General features: G+C 49.2%; 1 protein-coding gene across 3 annotated transcripts; it reads right to left on the bottom strand.

Moving 5' to 3' along the window:
- Positions 1 to 292: 292 nt before the first annotated feature.
- On the bottom strand, positions 293 to 20,751 carry TDRD1 (tudor domain containing 1). 3 transcript variants are annotated; one of them, XM_061556126.1, is made up of 23 exons: positions 20,119 to 20,751; positions 17,181 to 17,225; positions 16,586 to 16,753; positions 15,773 to 15,869; positions 14,986 to 15,077; positions 14,448 to 14,574; positions 13,919 to 13,971; positions 12,397 to 12,451; positions 12,102 to 12,200; positions 11,656 to 11,844; positions 11,107 to 11,250; positions 9,629 to 9,794; positions 8,780 to 8,851; positions 7,833 to 8,069; positions 7,155 to 7,259; positions 6,179 to 6,349; positions 4,630 to 4,869; positions 3,139 to 3,234; positions 2,737 to 2,850; positions 1,969 to 2,142; positions 1,093 to 1,509; positions 881 to 978; positions 293 to 655 (listed from the first exon to the last, which is right to left on the bottom strand). In XM_061556126.1, the coding sequence occupies exons 2-23, from the start codon at positions 17,204 to 17,206 to the stop codon at positions 506 to 508; spliced, it is 3,090 nt and encodes a 1,029-aa protein (XP_061412110.1). In that variant the 5' UTR covers positions 17,207 to 17,225; positions 20,119 to 20,751; the 3' UTR covers positions 293 to 505. The 3 variants fall into 3 exon arrangements, with proteins under 3 accessions (XP_061412110.1, XP_061412111.1, XP_061412112.1); XM_061556127.1 differs by having other exon boundaries at positions 16,610 to 16,753; XM_061556128.1 differs by lacking the exon at positions 6,179 to 6,349.
- Between the last annotated feature and the right edge of the window lie 494 nt (positions 20,752 to 21,245).

The raw sequence follows: 21,245 nt of genomic DNA, 5'->3' as shown, positions 1-21,245 counted from the left end.
GTCTGCATAATGCACGGGCATGAGTAGTACTAATCACATACCTGCATTTCCCATAAATATGCTAAATGCCTCTTGATATGCATATTCTTTTGTCAAGGCGCTCTTTTCCCCCCTTCCAACCCAGCTTATATATATGCTCCAAGCACGTGTGCTGTTTCATTCAGACGCTGTCGCCTCGACAGACCTGGTTTTCACCTGAGACGGCTGCTTGCGTTGTGGCCGAAACGTCGTGAGAATTGTTTTGTTCTATTTTTATTATTTTATTACTTCCCTTCTACATGACTTTACCGAAAGAACCAAGAAGAGGGGTCGTAAGAATTTGTATTGTTTTACATTTTTATTATTTTATTATTTCCCTTCTACGGGACTTTACCGAAAGAACCAAGAATATAATAACTGGGATATTAAACACTTGCACACAAACTCATTTGCCGAATCCTGGTTTGGTAAGAATAGTCACCAAATAAGAATTTTTTCCCATCCTGTTAACGATCGACAACAATCACTACTCATGGGCCTCCTCCTCCAAGGATCGTTGGATGAGCTTGACGACGCGTTCAAGTTTCCTCTTCGCTTCCATCAGCGGCTCCAACATCTTCACGGCCTCCGTCACCTCGGTCAGAATCTCGGACAGGACCCCTTGAAGTAGGACCGGCTGGCACGGAAGGTTACAAACGCAGGTCGAAGGGTCATGCACAGAAATAACTTAAGGAAAATGTAAGGAAAATGTTACCCGTAAAATAAAAGTTCAAACGCAGTTAAAGCGTACAAATTTAGATGGAAATTGTGAAAATTAAGCAACAATTATCAAACTGTTATGTGCGGTCGGTCAAGTGAATAGTCACGCCAGGTCAAAGCATCCACATTGTCTAAGCCTCACCGGGTCATTAACGACAAATCCCTCAGGGACGGCCGGGGCTTCAACCGAGGGATCGTCCGCAGCTCTCGATTCACCCAAAGCCAGCGCCACCTCCGCACCTACGGGATGCACTACCGTCGCATTAATCGCAACGCGCGACGACACACTTCAATTCACGAACAATCATCCGGACGTGATGCAAACACGGAATGGCTCGGCGCACGCAAGGGCACCTTCAGCGACGGCGCCGGGATGTTGCCGGTCGCATGCATCGGTGGGCGGAACACCGGGGAGACGATCGTCCAGCGTCGCGATTGCCTCGACCGAGCTGCCGTCGCTGACGGAGTTCGACCCGCACCGGACGCCGCACACCCGGACCGTGGGCTCTCGATCCTCCGGCAGGTCGCCAGGCCCTTCCGCCAGCACGGCCAGACCCATGAGCGCCAGCTGGTGCGCCACAGACTTGTGTGCGTCAGGCGCCGCCTGGCTCGAGTCCTCCTGCTGCGCCGTCATGTCCTGCAGGTCCACAGGGACCGCGTCTCCGGCCCGCGGTGCCATCACAGTGGCACGCAGGCACCGGTCGGACACGAGGTTGAGCAGCGCCTCCGTGGACTCCGGCGACCAAGAGTCAGAGTCGACGGGCAGCACGCCTCCACGCACAAAGACGGGTAAATGTATCGAGATGAAAACATCAGGTTAGACGGACTACTTTGGTAAGTTTTTCCTTCTCCCGCACCTCCTATTAGCACGGTTGGCTACGTACGGTGCGAAAGAAGCTCACACACATTCATTGTTGTGCCACTTCGAGCTCCTTTTTGCTCCGGACAAACATTTCCTAATGCGTTTTGAGAATTACCACATTCAAGCGCTCGACACATTTAAATCCCGAATCGTTTAGGCGCTGTAAATATTAAGCAAGGTCTTTGGTGCAAAATAAATCAGATGAACAAGCAATATTTACACACTACACCAGGTACTCATTTGAAGCCGAGTCGACCTAGGGGAAGCGCAGGACCGGTTCAGATAATCGCCACACAAGCAAGTACGCGCACGCGTGTGCGTGCACGCGCGTGTGTGTGTACTTTCTGGCGTTCTGTGGCGGTGCCCACCCGCCAGGCTGCAGCGGAAGGCCATGAAGGGGCAGCGCAGCAGGTGGCCGTCCCCGTCGAGAGGCCTCAGGTCCTGCACCCCCACCTCCTCGCTGTTGCCGAAGTCGGGGTACTCGACGCGCACGAGCTCCCCGTCGCAGGCCAGCACGCGTGCACGGTACCAGCTCCCGTTGCCTGAGGGGCACGGACGTCGGCGAGCATTCACAAAGACAACCGAGTAAACGGAACGGTCGGATGATGTGAACAACAGAGAGATGAGTATGCGGGGGGGAGGGGGTTGGTTGGTTGGTCGTTCCAGCGAGGGAGCTAGCAAGGTGGACAGACGCTTGAGTGGGCGAGGAAGCGTCCGGTCAAATGATCGAGCAAGCGAGAGAGCGGTCAGTAAAAAGACAGAAACGGGTGAGTGTATGAATAGTGCCGTCAGACGTTTGAGTGAGCCATCAAGCAGTCAGACACTGGAGCGAGTGTGCGGTCGGTTAGACACTCGAGCGAGCCGGAGAGCGTGCGGTCACTCAAGTGAGCAAGAGAGCAAGCAAACGGTCATTCAGACGTTTGGGGCGAGCCGTCAATTCAGTGATTGGTCACGTGAGGCCAAAGTTCCACATTGCCGAGCCTCACTGGGTCGTTGTGGACCACGAGAGACGTTTGAGTGAGCGCAGTCGAGGAGTAGCTCGGATTTTTTTGAGCAATCGAGTGAACGATCCAGTCAGCTGTTTGAGCGAACGTGCGAGTGGTGAAGAGGTGGCAGTGTGAGGCAGCGGCGCTTACTGCTGTAGCGCGCGCAGCACAGCTGCCCCGGCTTGGGCAGGAAGTCCGGCTGTGGCTTCGTGCGGTCGCAATACGAGGCCACCTCCACCAGCACCTCCTGGAGAGCCTGGATTTCTGCGCCACCACATACGTCGGGGAAGGCCCCCCACACGGCGGAGATGAAACGTTCATCCTCTCGGGGTTTAGTTGCCGGGGTCGTACAACGCGTCAGCGTTGATGTAAAATTAAAGATCGTGCTTGGATGCTCCACGTGTAATCGTGCATTCCTCTCATTTGTCGGTATTCTCCAAGTACTCAGATTGCCTCTAGGCACCTCTTTTCTCTTATACACGTGAGCCAGGCTCTGTTCCGGGGTAGTTCACAAGGGTCAGGGACTGCACGGTCGGTCAATGAGCCACTCACCACTGTCGACAAGCCGGATGCAATAGAAGTGACCAGGGTGCTGTACGTCCGTGACCGTGACAGAGAACTGGACCCCTACGGGAAACTCCATGATGCCTGCAAAGGTGGGGGAGCAGGCGAATGAACGGGTGGGCGAGAGGGTGGGCGAGAGGGTGGGTGAGAGGGTGGGGTGAGAGGGTGGGTAAGAGGGTGGGCGAGAGGGTGGGCGAGAGGGTGGGGTGAGAGGGTGGGGTGAGAGAGTGGGCGAGAGGGTGGGTGAGAGGGTGGGCAAGAGGGTGGGCGAGAGGGTGGGCAAGAGGGTGGGCGAGCCGCTTCTGTGAAGGGAGGGAAGAGAAATTTACAAGAGCTTGTTTTGTGCAAAAGCACAAACTTTTATCGCTGCCAGCTTTGGCGGCACCCTGGCACTGTCTCGCGACCGCAAAATCCGAATGTTTCCCTAATCGCCACTTGTCAGCTGTCATCTAAAGACAGAAACTGAAAAGTGTGAAACGATGGAGAGATTCATCCTTAGAATTACAATGAGACGCGGAGGAGGAATACGTGAATTAAAGAACATACGCCTGCTAAGAGGTATACCGATTGTTGAGAAAAGTAAGCAGGCGTGGGGCAGGACATTTCACGAGTAAGGATGATGGCCGGGTAGTGAAGACTTCACGATAAGAGTGGCAGCGAAGAGGGAACAAGCCATGGAGACGGCACAGTCAAATTATTTCATGTGCAAGAGGACTCGAAGAGATGCCGATGGCCTGGGGAGGCCTTCATCGGTGGATTGATAATGACTGATGATGGCGAATGTGAAAACTCACCACATGGAAGACCTGGGGTTAATATTAAATTAATTGTGAAGGAACACAAGTGCATACACACCACTTAGAAGCGTGGCTGGACAGGTGGCCCTACTAACACTAAACAGCAGCAGTGACATCAGTAACTCCTCCACTGTTAGCACTGCATCATGTGGACAAGGAACTCAGGATGAATGCTCAGGCATGGGAGTCAATTCTAATTACAATTACAGCGTTATTCGTTTGCTCAAGTAACAATCGCAATCATGTTGCGATTAGAATTCCTGACGAATTACAAATACAAGCCACGATCGGACTCCAGTTCAGCGAAGAGGAACTCAGTTTAACACGTAGGCTTTCGCGACCAATATTACTCAAATCGTTGCACCTGATGAGTTGATGAGTTAATGATGATGTCACTCTGCTGCTGCTCTATATAAGAACGGGAGACAGAGCAGAGCCTCACCATTCTGGCGAATTGCCCGATGATGCTGGATGCAATTACCAGCGAAACGTCGTACTCAAAAATTGTAAATGTTGTGGTTTCACGCTTCAACACACCGGTGGGCTAAAGCAGTGAACTATTTGTCTTTTGTCAACGTGACTCTTTTGTACCGATTGGCCGTGTCGGGTGGTGGAGGGTTACGACACATTTGCAAATAACACGATCTAAACCCAAAAACGTTGATTATGAAGAGGAACTCACAATGAGCAGCAGACGGAGGCGGCGAGATTTCGTCGGGCGCCGCGAGCGCAGCCACCCCGTGCCTGACGAGCAACTCGGAGAAGTCGCACACGGGGTCCTCCGCGAGCCCGAGTTTCACCTCGAGCGTCGACGTGCGCGCGTCGCGCGCCACCACGCGGGCGCGCAGGATCTCGCCGCTCACCAGCCCCACCAGCAGCCCCGTCGCCTCCACGCTCCACGCGTCGCACACCGGCCGGATGCCTGCACGGTTATACAAACACGTGTGTGTATGAAGATAAAGACCCCCCGTGTAGCCTTAACAGACTGTAGGGGCAAGTGCCGTTAGCGAGCACCTATGAAGGCCGGAACGGTACACGAGTGGGTGGGTGGCCAGCACCACGCCCGACCGCCTTTGTCTCCCCAGTGGCAATGTTTACACACCGCACCAGGTACTCATTTGAGGCTGAGTCGACCTAGGGGAGGCCCAGGACCGGTTCAGATAATCGTCACTGGTGGTGGCCGTGAGTGTATATATACACACACACACGCGTTCAGTGCAACATCCTCAATCACAATGAGAACCTTTATTTATAGTGGAGGAGAGATCCTATGAGCGATAAAGCTCTTTTTCACAGATGGTCAGTCGGGGCACGGCGTCAGAAAATTACAACGAAAATTACAAAAACACCACAGGAGTGCAAAGAATAGGAAAGGTAAACAAATCGCAAACAACATTTATAGCTTACCAGGTAAAGCCCACTGAGCTATTAGTTAACTTTTCAGAAGCAACCTAGCCACAAATAAAAGCTCAACGAAGTGGCTAATCACATGGAAATGTATAGCAGGCAAATACTCTAAACGCGCGTTTCTTAATGTGGATGGAAAAAAACCAGAGGACTCGGGAGAAAAATCCACGCGACCTCGGGGAGAGATACGTCCGTTACGCGCCGAGTGTCTCTCAATTCCGTGGTCTGTGCAAGACACGCCCCTATTCAGACTTGTCGTCCGATAAAATCTAAAATAAAAAATACTGTTTCTTTACCGATTTATTTCTACTACTTATTTTGCTTATATTGTTCGTTGCGCATGCTTGCACTTTATTTCACTTTGCCCAGTCGGTGTTAGCCGCTGAGGGCGTGACGGGTTTCGTTTCCCTCAATCCCGTTGCTCTACGCCCCCTGTAACCATCCCCGGTCTGCTGTAATGTGCACCGATGCCTACTTTATTGAAGGCGATATTGGCACATAATGATTAATTTATTGACGGATCCATTTACAGGGAAAATTCTAGAGAAAATAAAATCTTGCTTCAAAGCCTCGACATGGTTACCAACAATCTAAATACAATTTATCAAATCATCTTCTCCTCTGTAAGATACTCTCTCCGAATAATGGAAAATCCACATTCCCATGACAAGAACCAGTTCCTCCACTCAGCAATAACTAAATACATTATTCTCTCTTGAAAAAAAAGTATTACGATTCAGTAAGACTTCATGGACAAATATAAAAATACACAATTATTATTATCATCAATGAACACGACATTATTATTGTCATTAAACTGGCACCTGACAGGCAGCACCGCAGGGCTTGGGCGGGCAACTTCAGCAGCGCATGCGGGATGGCCCGCAGGCGGGACACCTTCAGGCACTCGCAGTTGCCAAAGTCCATGTAGCAAACTTTCACCGTGTCCTCGCTTACCACGTCCAGGATCATGGCTCGGTACCACACGTTATCCTCTGGGATGCAACGTTCACGAGCATTGTTACCTCGTCATTGACCCCCTCCCACCCCCGCACACCTCCAGCAATCGTCACAACCCGCCTCGGTAATACGAGGCAGCACATTCAAACCTACGCGTCTCAATCAGCCTCAAGCCTTCCGTAAGTCACGATGACTTAGATGCGGGCACTCGAACTCCGAATCACTCCCCCCCTCTCCCCGCCCCCAGACGCTGCTCCGTGCAGCTCCCATCTGCTTGGTCCTTCCATCTATCTCCCCCTCTCGTCTCCCCTCTCACCCCCCACACAGCTACATTCTATTTTTGACTCGACTCCCCTTCCCGTGGCATGCCACGCACAATGCCTTTCATGCTTAGGCTTACTTTTAAGTGGTAATGCATTTAAACAAACACATTTAATGGGTAACATAGCTATTTAGACTTTTAATTATTGAGCTTTATTTCACAACATGTTTTTTTATAACAGACGAACAATATATAGGAAAAGTATTAATCATCATAAAGCCATATAGGAAAATTATTAATCATCATAAGCCATGATCAATCCAGTGCTGAATCAAGACCTCCACAAGAAGTCGCCATTTCTCAAGGTTCTGCGATGTAACATTCCTTATAGTCGTTTGTTTGTCCTTCCCCCACACCGCAACTGCGATTATCAGGGATGGCTACGTACGGTGCGAAAGAAGTTCAACATACACACATACATCGCGCTATTTGGCGCCACCGGAGGCTGCGATCTTCGCGGACAGTACGTCAAAAGCTACGTGGCAGTGCGTCGCGACCCGCGCTCGCCATGCCGCTACCCAAGTACTGCGCCGAGACGACTTGTCCGACACACGGCGACACCTTGGGAGGCTCCGGCTCGGAGCCGAGGCACGCGACCATCGCCATCACCTTAGCCAGCTCTTCTGGGGGGTGGTGAAACGGAGGGGAGGGAGCAGGAGGTGCCGGCGCAGGACACTTGTTATCGTGCAGACTGAAAAAATAACAGCGTGAGTTTTGTGCCAATGCACCACCTCCGTTGAGCTTTGGTTTCACTTTTGAAATCATTTTTAAGCCCGAAGCCACTGCTGGACGGCTGTCTTCCCACACGGGTTCACCATGTCGACCTTAGTGCGAGTTGGGGCGGGCGCGGGGGTCACGACTGGTTGAGATATCGCTCGCCACCGATGCGTCATAGTGAAATGCGCGAACCACTCCGTCACTGCTCCACGCGTGCCTTGACCTTACCGCCCATTAATGAGCAGCCACAGCCTTTAGACGATGGAGTAATGTGGTCTGCAGTGCGATACCTCAACCCCCCACCCCCCTCCTGGCTTCACATTGCACTCGGCAAAAAAATACACGTAACAATTCATCACGGTACAGGTGTCAAATATATTCAAAATTGGCATGCGGCGTAACCAAATGATTGGAGAGACGTAACATGCCTACCGTACAATACTAATACACCGAGGCTACGCGTCCTACACGGATCTCACCGGCAAACTCCGTGCGCTGGCAGTAGAAGAGGCCCGGATTGACAAGGTCTCCGACCACAACGTTGAAAGACTCTCCCACGCAGGGGAGTCTCGCGGACGCGCCTCTTTCTAGCTCCACGCCGGAGCTAACGTCGGCACCAACCCCGCTCGCCTTCTCGTCCTCACCAACAGCCCCGGTGTCGGCAGTGGGGCCAGCATCCTGGCCTGGGCCGATGCCCTCGAGAGGGGCCGAGGGAGCTGTGGAGGGCGCAACACGGCGCCGCACGTGACGGTGCTCGGTGGTTACCAGGAGGGCTGGAGTCTCGCTACTCCGCTGGCTCAATCGGTGGCTGCTTTCTCTCTCTCTGTGTCAACGGCAGTAGCCGCTCCTTTTGAGAATCAATCATTTTTCGAGTATAGAGTTGTGCTCCTCCATTGGTTGAATCAGAAATAGCTTGTGCCGATGGCTATGAGAGGTAGCCCTTTGAGTGTCAATCATTTATGGGGAAAGTTTAGTTCTATCAAAAATGGTTCAATCAGTAGCAGCTTTTTCTGCTTGGATGGATACCAACAGCATGTTTTTAAATTATTAGTTTGAGATTATTTCTCCCAGTGGGCTGAAATATAAGTATCATAGATCATAAATGCTGTGTTTATGACACTGCCTCAATTGTTGGCAGTGTATATGGACGGCACGATGCTGCTTTGCTGCATTTTCATGGCCAAAAGCGGTAAGAACGAACCCCAGCGAACGTCACCCGCGCAAACTCTATGAGACTTAACGCCGGCATTTGTAGCAAACCACAACGGTCACAGGTTTGCAGTGGCGGTGATGAGCCCAGGAAGACTTGCCAACAATGCAATGTTTTGTACACTTCTGATGTGGGTTCTTTTTTCCAAAAGTTGAGGCCACCGATGCCACTCACAGAACAGACACCTACACAAAAAGTAATCAGAAGTATCCTCACCCGCACTGCAGCTGGTGACGGATTCTGCAACGCAAATCCCTTCCTCCAGCAAAGACTCGCGGAGTGAGCGGCCTGTTGAGTCGAATTTGGACACGGAGCAAAAGAAATGTTAATTAAGTTAGCAGCGCGGTGGGCATGGTGACTCGCCACCTGGGGTCCAGCGCTTCGAGTCATGCATACACACCCGTCAAACCCATACGGTCTACCTGCATTGTTGTACAGGGAAATTGAGTTTTCAGGTCCTTAAGGGCGTACAGCCGTTTCAATACGGGCAAAAAAGTGTCTATTTGTTTGTGTTTCTCCCTTGTGATGGGACTTTGTAGGATGAACGTTAAATTCTATAAGGGCACGGGGTGACCAATAAGGTCTGACTTGGTTTGTAATAAGGTGGCGCACTGATAAAGGCGTTGACAGGTATGTGCAGCATATTTGTCCAACTCCCAAACTCTATGGATCGCGAGGTGGCCCGGAGTTGGTCGTGCAGCAAGCGAGTTTGCGAACCTGTCTGTGTAGACCTTGTGAGTGTTATCTCCTTGTATGGGTTATTTTTTTCCTGATACTCCAGTTTCCTTCCATGCAAAACAAACACTCCTCAAAGAACCTGCGTTCAAATCCAGACTTTGGCCACGTGCGATTAAACCGCAATTCATTGGTGGAAAAGGCCAAACATCCCAACGCAGGACCCTCCTAATAGAGTCCTGAGGCTCAATGAGGCATTTCAAATTACGACAAAAAATCGTGTGCGCAGGCTGCATAGCCGCTTTTGCCTTTCTGAGGGTTGTGACCGAGTGAGCGAGCGAGCTGGTAACCTCGAGGCCCACTCCCCCCCCCCACCACCATCTCTCTCACCGGTGATGGGCATCTCCAGGTCCACCATGTACGTCCTGGTGGCCTCGTCGTACTCCTCCACCCTGAGCACGAGCGTCTGGTTCAGCAGCAACACCCGCAGCTGCAGCACGTCATCGCTCCACCCGCCGGAGCGGGGTCGCACCGCAGTCAGGCTGCACTGCAGCGTCTACAGGAGACAAGGCGCACATACGGGAGCGTATGCTTAAACATGCAGCAAGACGCCTGCACCATGCCCTGTCCCACCGCAGCCTTGCCCTTTTCCGTGTTCTCTCGAGTTTGTATTGTGCTGCTGCGTCCACGAGAGCGCCGGGGGACTTAGGCCACACCCACTCTGCAAGACCACACCCACTCTGCAAGACCACACCCACTCTGCAAGACCACACCCACCGAGCCGCTGACATGTGAACGAGACCTCCAGGTGCGCCAATCGGTACGTAGATGACTCTCTGCAAGTTTTCAAAGTCTCTCCAGGGGGTGTGTGTAATCGGTGTTAACGTGTGTACGTTGCAGGTTGCGAGTGCGAGTGGCGTGTGCGGATCACGTGCACGTGTAGCCCTTGTGTCAATCTAATGCTTGAGGAGAGCCTCCCCTTGCTTTGCATCTCATTGAGTGTTACTTGACCATACTTCGCCATTCCTTTCGGTGCGGGTTGATAAAAAGACTGGCGACACAGACATTGGAGCATAGACGTGATGTACAGCAATGTCTTCTGCTGAACATTGTCATCAAGTGAGTACCACGGTGGCGAGATGTTAATTACCTTGCCCGGTATACACGTCATGGGTATGATCCTGGCCCTGACGCCTATATATTTGGAGTTTGCATGTTCTCCCCGTGCTCAAGTGGACATTTCCCCAAGTCCTCCGGTTTTTCCCCTCTACATTTAGAATCAACATTCGTTTAAGAGTATTTGGCTGCTATAAATTTCCACATAAGCCACTTTTTTGAGCTAGCATTTGTGGCCCGGTCGCATCTGAAAAAGAGCTATGTAGCTCAGTGGGCCTTACCAGGTGAAATTAAAATAGCTTATCTTCTTGGTTCTTTCCGTAAAGTCACGTAGAAGGGAAATAATTAAATAATAAACATGAAAAAACATAAGAAAATACAATTCTCACGACGTTTCGGCCACAATGCAAGCAGCCGTCCTCAGGTGAAGAACAGGTCTGTCGGAAAGACGTCTGAATGAGCACCACCAACCTTGGCAGCTCATTCAGACGCTGTCTTTCCGACAGACCTGTTCTTCACCTGAGAACGGCTGCTTGCGTTGTGGCCGAAACGTCGTGAGAATTGAATTTTATTATGTTTTATTTTTATTATTTTATTATTTCCCTTCTATGTGACTTTACCGAAAGAACCAAGAAGATGAATCCCTGCAGTCACGAAAGCTTTAAATTAAAATAGTTTAGTTTAGTGTAACGAACTCACGAATAGGCCCTCGCTCTCCGGTTAAACAAGGGCTGTCGGTCCGCCGGACTCACGTAGGGAGGGTGTTTGCGGAACTCCTCTGGCGGTGGGCGCACGTTCTCAAAGGCCACCTCCTCCCAGCTGCCATAGTCCAGGAAGTAGGCGAGGATGCACCCACGGGCTTCGTCAACCTCTGACACCACCACACGGTACCACACCTGGCAGCGCGACGCCTCCGATTACCACGACTGGCTATGTACGGTGCGAAAGAAGCTGAACACACAAACGGCACCCGGCTATTCAACCACGAAAAACTTCCCAAAATTGAATGCCTCTGAACATCACAGCACCTCTTGCCCTACCTCGTCCTTCAATACCCAATAACACCTTCATGTAGGTGTGCACGAGCGGCAACAAAATCGAGAAGATATTACGTGCGTCCCGAGTGCATAAGAGGCCTGCTGCAGCGATTCAGAAGCCATCTCCTGCGGCCGTTCAGACTCTACGCACTGGCCCTTTACTTACCGGCTCTCGACAGCAAGTCACAAATTCATATTTCGTCGTCGTCGTCGTGACGGGGACAAACGGATTTCACGGTGGTGCTCGCCATCGGCCCTCCTCACCTGGTCCTGCGAGAAGAGTGCGGCGCACACGTCCCCCTTCCAAGGCCGGTAGCCGGGCCGGGTAGGAGGGCCCCCGACCCCATCGGGGCCCTGGCACAGGGCGAGCAGCTCCCGCAAGCCGGTCTCCGTTCCCGAGGTCAATTGCTGCACGTAGAATCGCCCGGGATTCTGCCACTCCGTCACCATGCACTGGAGACACGTGTTGCGGCACGCGAGACATGCAGCGAGAACGCGGGCTTCAACGAGCGAGCAATGCAAACAGCGTGGTACGATAGCCGGAGGGCAAGTCCTGCCCGCAATGGCCATGTAGCACACAAAAATTACTGAATTGGCTGTGTCGGGTGGTGGCAGGTTTAACAAAATGTATATATCTACGCGATCTAACCCAAGAAACTCGGAGTGGCAGCTGTAGAGGCGTGGCACTGCGAGTGAGAGACAACCAGCACCTGGATGGCTTCTCCGTGCGGGACGAACTGCAGGCCGAGGTCGTCCAACGATATCCCGGGGATGCTCTGCACCGCTGGAGTTGCGGCCGCCATCTGCACCTGCGGGAGGGGGCGGTCGAGCCAGCAGAAAAGCGGTAGCAGCAAAAACTAACAAATATTGTCAGAAATTATGGCAACGTAATGTAGTGTCGCGAGACTGTAAAAGATGGCAAGTGTTTGGGGGGGGGGCTTCATCTAGCAGTGGATAGAACAATGCTGCTGCTGATGATTATTATGATGATGCAGTGTTACTCACGGCTGTTTTGGGCTCCACTTGGGCACCGTATACTTCCGATTTCCCCACCGTACCACTGAAAAGTGAATAATATATAAATGTCTTCATGGCCTTGGCCCACCGTACCTCGCTTCTCTTGTCTCGTTTAATGTCCACTCCCGCCCCGCTCTCAATCTCTCCCACTACTCCTAACCGTTCCCCACTCCTTGTGCACAATCACCGTTTACGCTCCTTTTCCCTACTTGCCCCTTTGCAGTGGAACAAACGTCCCCTCCACATTAAGCGAGCACCCTCCCCGTCTCGTTTCCGCTCCTCCCTCAAGACCCCCACCTCTTCTCCCTGGCTCATCCTTCCCTCCATCCCTAGGTACCACCGTAATTCCCGTACCCACTATCCTGCCTCCCCATACCCCATCCCTATTCACCATATCACGTTAAGCTACCTTCATTGAACCACTCGTAACCTTTGTATCAAGTTATCAAGTTCATGTATTAGGTATAGCCCTGTGAGCCATTCGGGTGCAACCGCAACAAACAAAAAACAAAAACATGAACAAGAAAACATCTTGTAAAAAGCGCCTTGGATAAAAGCGCTCTATAAATGTGAGATATGTACAAGTGGATCACAACTACACAAGGATGCACAAGTTCGTGGCTCATGCTTAGCTGTAAATATATATTTCTAATTCGTTGCAATTTCTAGATTTTATTTTAATTACGCTATCAAGCTCATGTCTTAAAACGATGTATCCATTCGTAACTCTCGCTGAGCAGTGCAGAGCTCCGGTGTGTTCGCAGATATCACAACATTCGCAAATCCCTTCGAGTAACCAGTTTTATCCAAACGCTAAACAGTATCCTTTCCCACACACCACGCTGCACAGAAAAGCCTGTGGCATGACAGTGACGTAAATAATTCTGAGAACTGAAATTCAGCAAAATTAAGGAAATAAAATGTAACTTAATTTATTTAGCGAATGCTTTTCCACGTGACTTTCACGCAGTTAGAGCACCAGATACACAATGGAATTTCAATAATAAACATACATATGTCGATGTAATATGCTGGTGGACGTCAGCCCACGTAGCCAGAGAACCACGTGATAGCCTCCTTCTCCAACACATGCAGGGCATGCAGGGCAAGCAGCCCGGCACACCCTGCCGCACTTCACAGCATGGAACGGTGTGCGCCGCCATTGTAATATGTGATGGGTTTTCTAAATTCATTCATGATTGGGATGAGACCATCAACTTGTTCCACTTGAAGAACCAGTTTAATCACAGAACCTCTGGTGTGCCAGCTCACACGCTTTCACCCGGCCTGCCCTTGGGAACCAGTCTTAACGTTTTTCGGGATCATGCTTGCACAAGCCCAGCAATGGCTTGGCTCTGTTTTTCTAATGGTCGTGGAACCCAGCACACAGTTGCAGCATGCTGCCACGCTCCTAGGCGTATACTGTCGATCCCGAGATGATGAGAGTCCTGCTGTGCAGACATGATTCACAGGTCGCTGACATTATAATAAACAAGAGTTATCTTCTTACCTGCTGGCATTTGATGCTTTCATGGTTTCGTCCTCAAGAAGAAATGATTCCTCCTTTGCACAAAAATGTTATCATAGTTAAATTATGCAATTGTACTGAACAGCTCAGGAAGAAATGTCAAAGAATGTATGCAAAATAATGCACAAGTTGTTCTTTGGATGGCATTGACATCTTTAATTTTCTATTTTATGCAATTCTCATTCACAGGTCCTCTATCAATCCACTGCCGTATGAAGCCCTCCCCACAATGTGTTAGCCATGGGAGCTGTGTGACCATCCTGCCCCATGCGCTGGTCAGTGCGGGTTGGTTAACGGCAGGGAGGGGCCAAAGGACCAATCAAGATGCCACACTGACCGCCGACGATATCCACGACAGTTTACCGAAATGAGCCCCACGGATTTGTAATGCAATGCGCCAACCGCTATGCCACCACTCTTGCCTTTCTCAACTTGGATTCAAGATGCACGCACAGAAAAAAAACAAGTGTGCAACTGTGTGTCAGTGAACCTTTGCATCACCGAGGCTCACCTGCTGCTTTTTGCAGGTGTCATTCTCCCGAGAGAACGACACCTGCAAAGTGAATGACCCAATTTGGAAGCGGTTGAATCGGCGGATGGCATCCATAGCCTCGCTGAGCTTCGAGAACACTACGAACCTAAAAAGGGACAACGACATCACTACAGGCAGGTCACTGCCGTTCCTTAAATCAAGGTGGAGACAAATGTTTACTTTATAAAAACTAAAATAGAGAAGATCTTTTGTTACCATTTTATAAACCCCACAGTTGCTTGGCATGCATAAACCAACATGCTACAATCATCCTCGTAGAGGCTTTTGGTTAGCCATCGAACAAAGACGATCACTGCATCGCGCGCTTCTGCGGCCGTCTGGAACGGTCTTCCTTCTGATATAGGAAGCCACTGGAGCGATGCATGAATTTAAAACTAAAACTAGAAATGCTTTTTGTATTTAGTTTGTTGTCGTTCCTCCCCACCTCCGATTAGGACATTTGACTACAAACGGTGAGAAAGAATTCCCAACATACATATACATAGATACAACTAACCCGCAAGCTGTGTGAAAAGGTCCATGTTTCTTCAATATCTTCTTCACATAGAGCACATCTCCTGATTGGCTGAAAAGCTTCTTCATAGCCTCCTAAAACAAGGACATTTTATTTTAAAACACGACAATATGGATGGCCATGCTTTAAAGCACCTGTTGGCCTTTGTAAGTATCTATCAGCTTGGAAGCTGACAGCGTAACCGTCAGGTTAAAATGAATTTGCATATGTTCTAATAGGCCTCTGTAACTCTGGTTTGTCACTCCATATGTTGTAGAAGACTCTGATCTATCAATGAGAGGTCATATCCAGCAACGCAGCTTCATAGTACTGTTAGATAAGTGTCACCCCCCCCTAACCTCCACCCATTTTCATTTTTTTTTATTTGGGAGGTCTCTAAAAGCAACAGCAAAACCGTGTAATGTATTAGCCTGCAATTCGGTGTGGTGAAACTCCTATCTATTCACGTTGGTGTGGAGGATTCCTACTGACAGATCCTAGTATCAGCATCAATTACTTTCCATGTTATTTGCATGCTTGTTTAGATGGAATGCTCTTGCCTATAGCAATAACATCTGGCAACCCAATGAGATCTAGAATTTGAAAACCAGTCCAGAGTTTCTTTTTTGCTTAAACCGATACTGCTTGACACGTCTGGAAAACCAATAGGTTGGCTCAATAAAAATGTATTTTCATTTGATGTTGAGATACTGGGAAAAATTATGCTTCTCTTTGTTGAGAAACCTCACTCCCAACTGCCTTGAAGATCACGCAAGACCGAACAACGTACCTCAGTCATTTCCTGAGGAAGGCAGTTGACAAAAATTTGCATGGATTTTACCGTGCTTGAGTTGGCCGTTCGGTCAGGAATTCCATTTTCTGCCATGCTGGTTTTGTCAAGTATCGGGATGTACAAGATTGGAGAAGAGGCCAAAGCATCAACACAAAACACAAAAGGTTATTTGATTAGCACGGTCTAATTTGTTAAAGAAAATGTTCTATATCATTTGTTTTCCTCTTCTACTGACATAGAATCATAAACACAGAAAAAGAATGAGCTACAGCATACTGTCAAAACATGCAGTTGGTTTCCAATGAATTGTTAACAAGCAAACCCCTCAATATTTTACATTACAGAAGGTTCCTCGTCAAACTGAGAGGTGGCCTGGAGATATACTATTTATTTGTGTAGCACAGCAAGTGAGTTTGTGAGCAAATCTGTGCAGTCCTACAAGTGTTAACCCTTGTAAGCATGGCTTTTTCCATGTGCTCTAGTTTCCTGCCACATACAAAACATTCCTTTACACTGGACTGGCCAAATATTCCAATATCAGGATGCTCTTGAATAAATAGCCTTAGGATTCAGTGAAGCTTTTCTGGATAAACAGAATTGGATACATTTTTATTAACCGACATGATACAACCACATTGTCGCAGATATCAGCTATCGGTCTAACCTCTTAACCCCTGACCTCAGAACCTGCACTGTGAGACATTTGTTATGGACTCAGCGTTGCTGCAAACTCTGTAAGCACAACTATACCCCGCTAACCTGTTCTAGGAAGCCATATTTTAACATAAGGGAACTAAAGTGTTCCGGTACCAGCTGTTTGCCGGCTGTGCCCACATCGGTAGTCGGGCTCCCGGTCCTCGGTTGTAGCTGTTGAAGCTAACATTTTTGAAATCTTCTCTCATGGGGTTCCACACATCCAAGTCCTTTTCCCCGACTTCTTCCTCAAATCTGCAAGCAAAGCTTCGGCCAGGCCGAGCCCTTACGAGACCAAGCAATTGTCAAAGCCCATTTCTCAATCGTGCATCCACTCCCTGTCATCATCATCACCCTCTCATCGTCATCCTCTCATCATCATCCTCTCAACATCATCACCCTCTCAACATCATCACTCTCTCATCCCCGATATTGTGGTCCAGGCTATGTCTGCTTCTATATCTCCGCCCTTTCGGTACCAATTCCTAGATTTTACTTTTATTAATTTAAAATTTTACCTACGTGACTTTACCGAAAAACCCTAAGAAAACTTTCGGTACCATCTTACTTCCCATTCTTTATCTCACCCTGCTTCTTCTTTCTTTCCATACATTCGCTAGACTCCACTCCCCTTCCAGTGGATGTGGCACTGGTAACTCGGTTTTTATTACAATCAAATTCATCCTCTGACACCGTGGAGTGCACTGCTCACCCGCTGTGTTTCCCCTGGTCTGCCATTTATTTGCGAGAAGGACGTCTGAAAGTACAAAAACACAACTTTGTCAACATCAACAGCATGAATAATAGAGATGCCAACTCTTTGACCGCACGTAACCATCCTGCGGGTTGGTGAAGAGGGGGTGGACGGGGACAGGAAATTGGAACCTTAGGACCAACGTTGGGACAAACATCGTCCCCAACGTTCCATGCTTGCTGGGAATCATTGAACGTTAGAGGTCAGTATAGTACAGTAACAAAAATGTATATTTCTATAGTGCCATGGGCTGCACCTCTCCGTAGTCTTTGCCGAAAGACCCCCTTTTTATTACACGCTTTTTATTTTACACGCTTTTATTTAAATCACTCTGTTGTTGTTGTCGTATCCTCAAATCTTGTAGCTCAATTTTAACCCACTTCCCAAGATGGTATCGACTGCAAACGTCGTATACTTATGTCATACTGATGACAATACTATATTCTATCATAAAAAATATAAAACACATTTTGAAACAATCTTTCTTTCGGCTTGGGTCGAATTGTCCACGATCAACTCAACGTTGGCTGTAAATCACCACGGCACCTTACGTTGTGGCAAGCTTCGGGGCCACTTCCTGGAGTCGTGGAGTTCTGCCATTACTAGTACGGTACATTTCATTAAAGCATGTTTTAAAAAGAGTTGTTTTAAATATTACTTATTCTGCTTAACACTTTCCAGCATCTCTTTGGCTGCTGCCTAGGCCACGAGAGGGCCCAGGACACACGAGATTGTCGTTCATTAAACCACACCAAGTATACTCTTAGGGTTTTTTTTTCGGTAAAGTCACGTAGGTAAAAATAAGTAATAAAAATAAAAATAATATATAAAAATAATAGAAGTAATAATAGTAATAATAATGAAAAACCAATATATAATTTTAGTTAATATATTATTTTATTTCTAATTATTTTTATATTTTATTTTTACCTACGTGACTTTACCGAAAAAACCTAAGAGTATGAATCATTGCAGTCACGAAAGCTTCAAATCTAGAATTCACACCAAGTACTCTGTACGACAAAAGCTGAATTTTAGATTTTAAAATCACGACTTTTTTCTTAGATACCTCCGCCCGTGGCTTGTACGGCGTTGTTATTGTTCGCACGCTAATACGCAGCAACACAACGCTGAATACATCTCTCGCACAAAACAATCAATCGATAAGGATTAACAATCGGTAACTATCGAGTAGTTTGTGTGCGAACACGTTCACAAGAAGCGAAGTTAGCGATCAACGTCTGGCGCGACCATTGCCGCCAGAGCGACCACGTGGTGGGTGGAATGGCACAAACTTACCAACCAAAAAGCGAATTTGTATTTTTTTTTATGTCGTTTCCTTTAAGCTGTTTTAAATTAAGGCTGCCAAGCTAATACCCGCCCCGAGTAAATAAAAAAAAGACTTAACCAGTGAGCGTTCAAGTTGTTAATGGATCAATGTCCATAGGGGTTGTTGATTTAAGCGAGTTGACTTTAACACGGCAAACGCCTGAGCACGATGACCTGCACTGTTGGTGGTGGTTGAGTGAGAGGGTGAGTTGATGTGGTGATGGTTGAGTGAGAGGGTGAGTTGATGTGGTGGTGGTTGAGTGAGAGGGTGAGTTGATGTGGTGGTTGATTGAGTGGATGAGTTGATGTGGTGGTGGTTGAGTGAGAGGATGAGTTGATGTGGTGGTGGTTGAGTGAGAGGGTGAGTTGATGTGGTGGTGGTTGAGTGAGAGGGTGAGTTGATGTGGTGGTGGTTGAGTGAGAGGGTGAGTTGATGTGGTGGTGGTTGAGTGAGAGGGTGAGTTGATGTGGTGGTGGTTGAGTGAGAGGGCGAGTTGATGTGGTGGTTGTTGAGTGAGAGGGTGAGTTGATGTGGTGGTGGTTGAGTGAGAGGGTGAGTTGATGTGGTGGTGGTTGAGTGAGAGGGTGAGTTGATGTGGTGGTGGTTGAGTGAGAGGGTGAGTTGATGTGGTGGTGGTTGAGTGAGAGGGTGAGTTGATGTGGTGGTGGTTGAGTGAGAGGGTGAGTTGATGTGGTGGTGGTTGAGTGAGAGGGTGAGTTGATGTGGTGGTGGTTGAGTGAGAGGATGAGTTGATGTGGTGGTGGTTGAGTGAGAGGATGAGTTGATGTGGTGGTTGATTAAGTGGGTGAGTTGATGTGGTGGTGGTTGAGTGAGAGGATGAGTTGATGTGGTGGTGGTTGAGTGAGAGGGTGAGTTGATGTGGTGGCGGTTGAGTGAGAGGATGAGTTGTAGTGGTGGTTGATTGAGTGGGTGAGTTGATGTGGTGGTTGAGTGAGAGGGTGAGTTGATGTGGTGGTGGTTGAGTGAGAGGGTGAGTTGATGTGGTGGCGGTTGAGTGAGAGGATGAGTTGATGTGGTGGTTGATTGAGTGGGTGAGTTGATGTGGTGGTGGTTGAGTGAGAGGGTGAGTTGATGTGGTGGTGGTTGAGTGAGAGGGTGAGTTGATGTGGTGGTGGTTGAGTGAGAGGATGAGTTGATGTGGTGGTGGTTGAGTGAGAGGGTGAGTTGATGTGGTGGTGGTTGAGTAAGAGGATGAGTTGATGTGGTGGTGGTCGAGTGAGAGGATGAGTTGATGTGGTGGTGGTTGAGTGAGAGGGTGAGTTGATGTGGTGGTGATTGAGTGAGAGGGTGAGTTGATGTGGTGGTGGTTGAGTGAGAGGATGAGTTGATGTGGTGGTGGTTGAGTGAGAGGGTGAGTTGATGTGGTGGTGGTTGAGTGGATGGTCGAGTGAGTGGTTTAGTTGAGTGGTTTAGTTGAGTGGTGACCTGCAGTGTTGGTGATGGTGGTGGTTGAGTGAGAGGATGAGTTGATGTGGTGGTTGAGTGAGTGGGTGAGTTGATGTGGTGGTGGTGGTGGTTGATTGAGTGGGTGAGTTGATGTGGCACCTGGGTCTGTCCCGAGACCTCCTTGTCAGCGAGCCTTCGTTACTTCACGTGGCCACAAAGTGCACCTTGCCTGGCACAGACCCCGTGGTAACGTCACCGTCACTTAGTGCCGAATGGCGGATATTGGTGACCCTATGGTTGAGTGAGTGTGGTGTTGGTGGTTGAGTGAGTGGGTGAGTGTGGTGTGGTGGTTGGGTGAGTGTGGTGGTTGAGTGAGTGTGGTATGGTGGTTGAGTGGGTGAGTGTGGTGTGGTGGTTGAGTGGGTGAGTGTAGTGTGATGGTTGGGTGAGTGTGGTGTGGTGAGTGTGGTGGCTTGAGTGAGTGTGGTGGTTGAGTGAGTGTGGTGTGGTGGTTGAGTGAGTGGGTGAGTGTGGTGTTGGTGGTTGGGTGAGTGTGGTGGTTGAGTGTGGTGTGGTGGTTGAGTGAGTGTGGTGTGGTGGTTGAGTGAGTGGGTGAGTGTGGTGGTTGAGTGTGGTGTGGCGAGTGTGGTAGTTGAGTGAGTGTGGTGTGGTGGTTGAGTGAGTGGGTGAGTGTGGTGTGGTGGTTGAGTGAGTGTGGTGTGGTGGTTGAGTGAGTGGGTGAGTGTGGTGTGGCGAGTGTTGTAGTTGAGTGAGTGTTGTGTGGTGGTTGAGTGGGTGAGTGTGGTGGTTGAGTGTGGTGTGGCGAGTGTGGTGGTGTGGTGGTTGAGTGGGTGAGTGTAGTTGTTGAGTGTGGTGCGGTACGAGATGAAACGGCTCAACTCCAGACAACCCGAAGCCCCGTTTAGCGTTTGTAAAGAAACACTAAAAATGACGAATGTTTTTGTTGTTAAATTAAAGTAATCTTGGCAACCCAAACGCTGTCCATTCCACGTGAGTTGGACGGAGCCCGCGTGACGCTTGGGATGAACCAACTTGCATCAACAGTGGGGGGGAGAGGCGTGGTTATGCAACGATTAATCGATTATCGATACTGTACACTAATCGATTGTCGATTCAGCGTACCAAAGTGGGGGGGGGAGCGGCGTGGTTCTGCAACGATTAATCGATTATCGATGCTGTACACTAATCGATTGTCGATTCAGCGTACCAAACAATTATCGATTCCGCGTACAAATAGATGTATTTCGACGATTACTCTACAACAC

This window comes from Lethenteron reissneri, chromosome 22 (assembly GCF_015708825.2).
Source record: "Lethenteron reissneri isolate LAM-NWPU_2019-01 chromosome 22, ASM1570882v1, whole genome shotgun sequence".
NCBI lineage: Eukaryota > Metazoa > Chordata > Hyperoartia > Petromyzontiformes > Petromyzontidae > Lethenteron > Lethenteron reissneri.
Note: the sequence above shows the minus strand (reverse complement) of the source record. Positions and strands in the feature narration are given on the sequence as shown.

Bases quoted from the DNA above. Each gene is read 5' to 3' on its own strand.
- TDRD1 (XM_061556126.1), bottom strand. From the start codon at position 17,206: ATGGCAGACCAGGGGAAACACAGCGG. The intron at 11,251-11,655 runs GTGAGGAGGGCC...TCGCGCTGCCAG, and splicing joins CACTCTTCTCGCAGGACCAG to GTGTGGTACCGTGTGGTGGT. The intron at 1,510-1,968 runs GTGGGCACCGCC...TTGTGCGTGGAG, and splicing joins CTTCCGCTGCAGCCTGGCGG to GCGTGCTGCCCGTCGACTCT.